This window comes from Pyxicephalus adspersus, chromosome 11 (assembly GCF_032062135.1).
Source record: "Pyxicephalus adspersus chromosome 11, UCB_Pads_2.0, whole genome shotgun sequence".
Taxonomy (NCBI): Eukaryota; Metazoa; Chordata; class Amphibia; order Anura; family Pyxicephalidae; genus Pyxicephalus; species Pyxicephalus adspersus.
In genome coordinates this window covers 56675916-56685420 of record NC_092868.1, presented here as the reverse complement: position 1 = coordinate 56685420, position 9505 = coordinate 56675916, and the positions used below count along the sequence as shown (strand labels likewise).

Here is a 9505-nt window from a genome sequence, read left to right as displayed (position 1 = left end):
TGTGCCCACCAAAGAGCTCCCACTATCTCCGTGCTGTGCCCCTAGGTCTGTACACTTGTTGTGCCCACCAAAGAGCTCCCACCATCCCTATGCTGTGCCCCTAGGCCTGTACCCCTGTTGTGCCCATCACATGGGGTTCCCACCTTTCCTTTCTTGACTCTGATGCTTTGCATCATAATCTTCATGTATAAAGATTTGGAGTTTAGATGCTCTGACTGAGCTCTCATTAACAATGAAATCCTCCCTTCAACCCACAGATACCTTTCAGTGAAGAGGATAATCTGATCTTCATTGTCAGCATATTGCTCCAGCGCAGTCTTCAGGAGTCGGACCTTCTGCCCCTCTCCGTGCCACTCTTCCCCAAGCCCCAGCACCTGCAGGAACACCACACATCATTACATTGGTTTCATGGCTGCATTATTTCCCAAACATCTGGCAAGGGTGACATTTCTTTGAAGGGGATGTCATAGTGTGAAGTGTGCCATATTGGCAAGGTAACAAATCTAATTTAGTGCCCGGCGCTATCTTGCATATACTTAACTTCCCTTTGCTGCCTCACCTGGAGCAAAGGTAACTATCGGCCATTTTGGGACAGATTTCATTGCAAAGAGCAGTGCTGGTTGGCTAATGGTGAAAGCACAGGTTCTCTTTAAAGTGCACACAAAAAAAGGATAGCAATCAGCCACAAAGGCAAAACCCAATAACTAAATGATCCTCCAATGCAGAAGATGAGAGCATGAAGGGCACCAAAGCTTTTGGATCTGGAAGTCTAGCTGGGTCAATTAGGTTTCCTGTAAGTCAGCCTCAGCCATGGTCACGGAGGTGCCAGCAGACACAAGAACATTCTCCGACCTTCATGGAAGCCTTTAGTCAAAGCTGGAGGCCATTCCAAGCTATGAAATGCTTACTCAAGTCTGCTATTTCCTGCTTTAGTCTTGGAATTCCTTTGCAAAGAAAAAGATGCCCTCGGGGGTCACAGACCTGCGTCTGACTCACCTTCACTTTGTAGTTGAAGCATTGTGCTGATCTCTGAAATCGCTTGAATCCGTCCGTCTCCTCGGTGGCTACAGTCAGAACCAGAAGTTTCTCTGCCCAGAGGGAAAAGAACAAAACAGACGTTACACCTTCATGCATGTATGCGCAAAAGCAAGAGTTGTATTTCTAATTACAGCCATGAAACGTGCCAAGGCAGGACCGCTCTCCGGAGCGCCCCATCAGCTGTGCAGGAGATTTACTGTATAGAAACTTATTTCCACTGACCATTTCTGAGAATGACAACCTAAAACACCCGAAGAAGGTAACGTGTACACCCGAAAAAGTGTTGGCATTCTTAATGGATTTTTGAGAAGATACAAAATGTAAAAATTTGAATCCTTTATTAGACTTCAATTCACTCAGCGCCTATTGATAGCCAACACAGTGCGCCCAATAGAACCTTATTCACTTGTATGTGGCATCTGGAGATGTATTGGGTTTCCCTCCCCAACATACTTCTTAAGCAGCCCAATTTATGGATATTGCCTGCTATAGGCAGCAATTACCTGGATTTGACTCGGTTCTTTAAATCCAGTGTTCTTCCCGGCTCCTTTTAACTGGGCACACCACCCAAAACTTTTTAGTAACCCCCCTGCTGTTTTTCGGTGGTTACTGATGAGTTACACCCAGCTAAAATTTCTTGCCATACAGCAAAAAGTATTCTCGGTTGAGCACTGAAATGTATTCTCTCCCATGGAGCAAAGGAATAGAGCAAAGCCCAATTTTACATATTGTATTCTGTGTGTCATATTGGCCATCTTCAATGCTTGGTGGAGCTCACCAATAATGTCTAAAACCACCCCACCTTTCTGTGCTGCTGATTGGCCAATATATCCTACTGCAAACGTCCCCATTCCTGCTACCAGTCATCTCCACCTGCATTCAGCTTCCTCCCATTATCATAGCCCTGCCTTCAAATCCCTACGCAGCTCTTCTCCCACCTACCTCTCTGATAGAAGAATAGAAGAATACCCCCCTAGCTGCTCCCTTTGCTCCTCCAATGTCCTATCAATGACTTCCTCACTCATAACCTCATCAAACGCACGGCTCCAAGGCTTTTCTAGAGCTGCCCCAACTCTCTGGAATGGTCTCCTCGTCCTATTTGGCTTGTGTCTACTTCCTGCTCATTTAAAAGAGCCCTCAAAACCCAACGCTTCACCCTCAACTACCCATCTTCTTCTGTCTCCTAAACCCTCACTACTTCCCACCATTCCATATCCCCGTCCTATTGTGTGATACTTCCCCATCTCCTAGATTGTAAGCTCTTCGGGGCAGGGTCCTCTCCTCCTCCTGTGTCACTGTCTGTATCTGTCATTTGCAACCTCTGTTTAATGTACAGCGCTGCGTAATATGTTGGCGCTATATAAATCCTGTTTATTATTATTAATAATAATAGCACACCTTTGGATCCCAACATGGATGGTGTCATGCAGGTCCTCTCCGGACTGAGAGTCTCTTTACCCCAAGAGCCTAGAACTGCTTACTGCTGCCTGGAATGGTCGTTGGGTTTGTATCTGAACAGCTGGAGGGCAGTTGTACAAGTTCTCTACAAACTTTTTTTACTACCCTGCATATTCCCCAGGTCTGCTATAATAATATATTTTTATTCCAATGTCTCAATTAAGTCCCAATCTCCAGGTACAATTAATGGCATCTATTGGTCCGGTGACGCTATTTAATCTAATCACCATTGACAATGATGAAGACAAAATGTATCCCATGCATCGGCCCCAATGAGATTTGCCCTTGCCTACTTCCTTATTTGCAAACCCCAAATGAATTATTATTCGTTAATAAAATCCTTGTTTTTATCTGATCTGTTGATCTCCTGCATCCTCTTTGTAGCCTCTTCCTGTGTACAGGCAATGATGGCTGCCTCTGGTTACTTGACTCCCCTATGAATAAAGGAGAATTGGAGACAAGAGCACCCTTTATGTCTGTGTAAAGTCTGCCAAGTCAAAGGACCATTATTGTATGCGCCCACCCCCTCCATTGACCGGGGATGAATAGGGCCATTTATTCTTCTCTCCCTGAAGCCTTGGCATACGCCGTGTCATATCCTGCGAGCCAATCACTGCCTGAGATGTAGGGATTATATACCTTATACAGACGACCTTTAACCTCCGACAAGCCGGCATTAGTTTCACAATTTTGCTTAATAAAGTGAACCTGTCATCTACATCTTCTAAGGGCAACCAAGCTGCTGGCCAGCTATTAGCCAATCTAATTGCATGAATTTCCAAATGACTACGGCATGGAAGCAGGAATGACATGGGTCCATAGCAAAGGTTAGGAAATTTGCCTGTTTCTGATCAGACACTGGTGAGCAAAGCAAGCAAGCAAAGAAAGTCTCACTTCCTCTGCTGCATTATTTCCGGTGTAACCCAGAGCTGAGAACCAGATGCCATATAAAGGAGATTGTAGATAGCTGGGAACACGGCTGTATATATCTTACTTTTTGGAGTCTCTAAGTAAAAAAAGAAGTCCCTCTACTAACCTACCTTCAAAGATACATACATGCCGCTGTCCAATGACGGCAGTTCAGTTGTTGCCAACTCACCCATGGCCACACCTGCCCATTACATCCCTATAGACTTCTATGGGGCCACGTTTGTCCTGCCACAGAAGTCAAATGGACTGGCATGGCTGGAAACCTACAACATAATGGTCACCTTCATATTAAGGTAAGTATGATATAGAAGAGCGGGGGTTAGGAGAGGTCAGAAAATGGGCAAAACAAGGTGTAGTTTTTTATACTACACCTTTCCTTTCACGTCTTTCTGCAATACCTTGCAGATATTCATCTTCCCTTTGCTGCCCCACCTTGAGCAAAGAATATTTCCAGCCACTTCTGAGAAGCATGTGACTCCCTTTATACCATATATTGAATAATATTATTTATAGCTCCAACATATCATGTAGCGCTGTACATTAAATAAGGGTTGCAAATGACAGACAGATACAGACAGTGATACAGGAGGAGGAGAGGATCCTGCCCCGAAGAGATTACAATATGGAATGGTGGGATAAATAATAACAAATCAAAGTTTGTATATTGATCCTAAAACAATCTTTATTATTTTATTGAAAACATGAGAGTTTATCCCGCAGAAGTTCTATTAGAGACTACTATAGTACCGTGTTTCCCTGAAAATAAGACCTACCCCGAAAGTAAGACCTAGCACTATTTTGTAAACCTGCCCTAATATAAGACCTACCCCGAAAATAAGACCTAGGAGAAAAAGAAAATAAAAGCATACATACCGGTAAATTTGACTTTCAACAATAAATGTGTACTGTAGTCTTCTTCATGGAAAAATAAGACATCCCCTGAAAATAAGACCTAGTGTGTTTTTGGGAGCCAAAAAAAAATATAAGACAGTGTCTTATTTTCGGGGAAACACGGTAGTTGCCAAGCCATATGGGAATACAATATACAGATAGAGAAAAAGACTAGGCAGGCTAGGTGTTATAAAACTTGTATTTATTTATTTATTAATAAAGATTTTTTTAAAAGTTTTATAACACGTAGTCTGCCAGAAAAAGCCCTCTTTTTCTCTATCCGTATATTTATTAATATATTATTTCATTTTAAAAATTTAAAGATCCCCTACAAAAGTAACCTCTGAAATTTCCATGAGCCCCTATCACCTAATCCTTCCCTGGCAGCGCAGTGTTACAATGTAACAATATTTGTTTATAAACACAAGAGAGTAACATGTAACACTTCAGGTCACATGACTGACATACTGGTTGCGGATTGGCTGGTTGGTGGAAATTATTGAACAATAATAAAATGACTGCATAACCCAGAGCCAAATATTTATTATGAATTATTGCATACCATCCAAATATTACGGTATTTTCTGCAGAAAGTGAACTCAGCTACCAGGGGAACATAAAGACTTCCAGTACCAGGGGCATCTTTATAACACAGGGAATAGGAGTTCCTCCACATATTCACTGGTGGTGAATCAATCAATGTGATTTAAAACCCAGGAAGATTCACTGGCAGAGAATAATTTGTCAATGTCAAGATTACTGCCTAGAAATGGGTCCCTTAAAAACGCCCTTAAACCTTCCATTCATTTAATCTGCTCCCTGACTTTCTGTGAATGTCACATTCACTGCTTTATAAATAAAGACCCCTAAAATGTGTTCTTTTTATTTTTCATCTTTTGATTAATAATATTGATTAATTTCAAACAAAATCATGATGACTATATAGGCTGTAAGATTGTTGTGCACACACAAAGATTCGGATTGTACAATGCAAAGAACCGCACAATCGCAGCATACACACAGCCAATGAGGAAACTTCCAGCTCACCCAATGACGGTTTGGTATGACCCCTTCCAGTGCCATTGGGTTCACTGTGACCCCCATATTACGGGGTGACACCAACACAAGATGAAATCCACTGGATAAACTTTACCATCACCCCTCCCCAGTGACCTGGAGTATAAGGCCTGATTTATTAAAGCTCTCTAAGGTGATCCAGCAAACCTGGAATGGATTTGGTCCGGGATTCAAAACATTTAATAACAAATGGCTTTTTAAAAATCCATTCCAGGTTACCTAGATCACCCAGCTTCACTGATGAAAGTGCATTCTCTCCAGCCTTAGAGAGCTTTAATAAATCAGACCCACAGTGAGAGGGTATTTGCTTAATGGGAACACCAAAAACCAAAGCAGAGAGAGGTTCTGGCATTAGAACTACAAATACCAGCATGCCATGCTTATTTCCAAGGACGCTGATATAACTACAGAATCGTATCATCTGTACAAATCTGATATGTATTTATTTTACTTGTACATAAAATACAATAGAGGGGGTTAGGGGGTCAGACCTGCAATGTTGGGTTGCATTGGCCAATGCAGTCCCAACGAAAAAGGCAAATATTCTGATTTTCTATTGAGCTATGTTGGGATGTGCTGTGGTATATTGCAACACCCTGCAGAATCTAAAAAAGCAAAAAGTTCAAAAAGAACAAAATGCAATTAAAAACACTCTGCATTGTAAAATCCCAAGCCGACTCGCACCGTGGTGTGCACGACGCATGCTGCATCTGGAGTTTTCCAGAAACAGGTCAATCCCCGCCTATGTCACATCTGTGCATTTCAAGGGGCAAATAAAATGCACCACACGTGTGTTTCATATGTACGCTCTTACAGAAAACCCCGGGTTCTAATAAAGGTGGGCCAGAAATCCCTGCGTATGCATGCTAAGGGAACAAGAATGCCCATGTACAGACAGGCAATTGGGACCATTCTGGAAAGGTCTACAGATTGGCTGACAAGGGTTTAGGTACAGAAGCATCCCAGGGATTTCTGCCAGAGATCCTCCAGAGGTTGCTGGGGGTTCCTTGAGCAAGTTGTACCTCTCAGGCCAGTATAGGTGACCCCAATGATGTTTTTGGCTATCCGTAAGGGTGACATTCTTCCCACTGACCATCGCTCTAATATGCTGTGAGTTGTGGATATAATAATTATAGAAGGGGGTTCTATGAAGACCTGAAAGGTATTTCATGAGTTCCCCCATGTTTAAAAGACGCACTGATATATCCGGAAACTTCCACTCAAACACCAATGGGTGCACTCCAAGACTTAGAATGAATGGGCACCATCTAACCCAGCAAGGTGCCAAAGCTGTCAGCGCTGTCAGGAAGAAGAAGGATTAGCTTCAGGAAGGAAGAAGACACAAATATAGAGAGAATATAAATAGCATCTTATATAAAGGGTGCACATGGGGGCTTAAAGGGGTGCACACAGGAAACTGCTCTATGCATTGGAAGTGACCAGGAGACCCCCAGTGAGCACTTACCTTCTGCGCTGGAGCCAAGAGCCCCCGAGGGCAGGATGGAGATGACCCCCAGGACCAGGAGCTGCACAAACATCTCTTGCAGAGTTCACAACTAAAATCCCAGACTTCCCTGAGCTCCCCAGGACTCTGCCACGCAATGACCACGCCCACTGCATGCCAATCACAGCCAGCCTGGACTCTGATTGGCTGGGAAAAGTTTAGGGTCTCCTCCCACATCCTGAGCAACTCTGGGAACTCTTTCATTGCCAGGCTGCAGGCAGGGCTGGGGACATATATATAAATATATATATATATATATATATATATATATATATATATATATATATATATATATATATATATATATATATATATATATATAGGAGGACTCTGCTCCTTCCTCTATAACTCTCCTCTCCTGAAATACTCTGCCCTGCTGGAGGACTCTGCTCCTTCCTCTATAACTCTCCTCTCCTGAAATACTCTGCCCTGCTGGAGGACTCTGCTGCTTCCTCTATAACTCTCCTCTCCTGAAATATTCTTGGTGTGGGGGGTATTTAAGGGTTATTACAGAGCTAGTGTCTAAAAGCCATTTTTTTATTAACTGGACACAGCAGTGATTTATTTAGCATTCATGCAGGTAACTCTGAAGAACCACAAGTTCCAGCAACAATTGGAATGTATAGGATACAGACAGACTGTGCAGCTAGCTAAGCTCACCCATGCAGAGGAGACAGCAGCCACACAGCACAGAGAAAACTTGGCATGATCCCTAAATCCAACCAGATAAGAGCAGAGGATTCCCTGCATCTACAAATTCTGTCCTGTCCCCATCTGCATGCACTACCCTCTGCACGGTTGCCGCCCCCCCCCCCCCCCCAGTTAGCATTCACACTCACATTCACACTCTTTCACAGTCCAGATGTTGCAGTGAGTACGTGCAAGGCGTGAGCTGTGTGCAGGGCCCTTACAGGGAAGTCTTTCCTGTGAATAGCAGCTCCTACACTGCAGATATTCATCCCTGGCTGAGACATTCCTGCAATGTCACCACTGAGTCCTAGGTCTCAGTCCTCTGCTGGAATCCAGTGCCTACCATCATTCACCCAACCCCACCAAAGCTCACCGAGTGCCTACCACCATTCACCCAACTCCCACCGATGCCCACCTAGTCCCTACCACCATTCACACAACTCCCACTGATGCCCACCGAGTCCCTACCACCATTCACACAACTCCCACCGATGTCTACCCAGTGCCTACCACCATTCACCCAACTCCTACCGATGCTCACCGAGTGCCTACCACCATTCACACAACTCCTTCCGATGCCCACCCAGTGCCTACCACCATTCACACAACTCCCACCGGTAACCACCTAGTGCCTACCACAATTCACGCAACTCCCACTGATAACCACCCAGTGCCTTCCACCATTCACACAACTCCCACCGATGCCCACCCAGTGCCAACCACCATTCACACAACTCCCACTGGTGCCCATCCAGTGCTTACCACCATTCACACAACTCCCACCAATGCCCACCCAGTGCCTACCACCATTCACACAATTCTCACTGATGCCCACCCAGTGCTTTCAACCATTCACACAGCTCCCACCAATGCACACCGAGTGCCTACCACAATTCACACAGCTCCCACAGATGCCCACCTAATGCCTACCACTATTCACACAACTCCCACCGATGCCCACCCAGTGCCTTCCACCATTCACACAACTCCCACCAATGCTCACCCAGTGCCAACCACCATTCACACAACTCCCACCAATGCTCACCCAGTGGCTTCCACCATTCACACAACTCCCGCCGATGCTCACCGTGACTCTATGGTGCTGTTTTAGTCCCCAGATCTCCCAGAGGAGCTTGTGCAGCGATCCCATATTATGGGCTCACACTTTATTTTTTCTGCACTGATTGCCACTGATTTCCATTTACACTGACCACCAATGTAAGTTGTTTTTTTTCTCCACTGACTGCAAACGTAATGGCTATTCTTGCCACTGACCACCAACTGGGTCTTTTCTCCACTGATCATAAATCTAATGGTCCTTTGCGCAACTCACCACCAGTGTAAGAAGAAGTATTTTACTATTGATCACCAATGTAAGAGGCAATTTTTTCTACTGACCACCAATGTAAAGATTTCCTTCTCCACTGATTGTCAATGTAATGCTAAAACATTTACACTGACCACCAAAGTTCCTCCAATGGCCATCATTAAAAGTTTCAATGTTCCTAATGACCACCAGTGTAATGAACAATGGTGGTCCCAATAGCCATTGATTTTAAAGAAACTACAATTTACACAGTCTGAATCTTTGCATTACTTCTATTATTTTTATTGATGCAAATTTCCATAATATATTTGTCGGGCAGAATACAGGACCTCTTCAGATATGATGCATCGGGCAATACCAGGTACACTACAGCCCTCTACTTATTGTCATATATACAAATGATCACTAATATACACTAAGGGTTCCTTTACATCCAGAATTGCAGCATGCACAATAGTTCCCAACTTCTCCCATTCACTTGAATGAGGGAGGTTGGGAATGTGGTTGAGTCCCCAGCAGAAAGTTGGGGCTCACTTTGGTTGTAAAATGGCCCTAGCAGTTAATGTATTCATTTCCATAAAAGCTGAAGC

The 9505-nt window shown here is 44.0% G+C and overlaps 1 protein-coding gene across 1 annotated transcript in view; it reads right to left on the bottom strand.

Moving 5' to 3' along the window:
• PLOD1 (procollagen-lysine,2-oxoglutarate 5-dioxygenase 1) overlaps positions 1–6985 on the bottom strand; it is an 18116-nt gene extending 11131 nt beyond the window's left edge. The window contains exons 1-3 of the mRNA XM_072425331.1: positions 6860–6985; positions 997–1088; positions 262–374 (exon numbers count right to left, since the gene is read on the bottom strand). Coding sequence (XP_072281432.1) covers positions 262–374; positions 997–1088; positions 6860–6932 — 278 coding nt within the window. The 5' untranslated portion in view covers positions 6933–6985. The remainder of the gene's footprint in view (positions 1–261; positions 375–996; positions 1089–6859) is intronic.
• Between the last annotated feature and the right edge of the window lie 2520 nt (positions 6986–9505).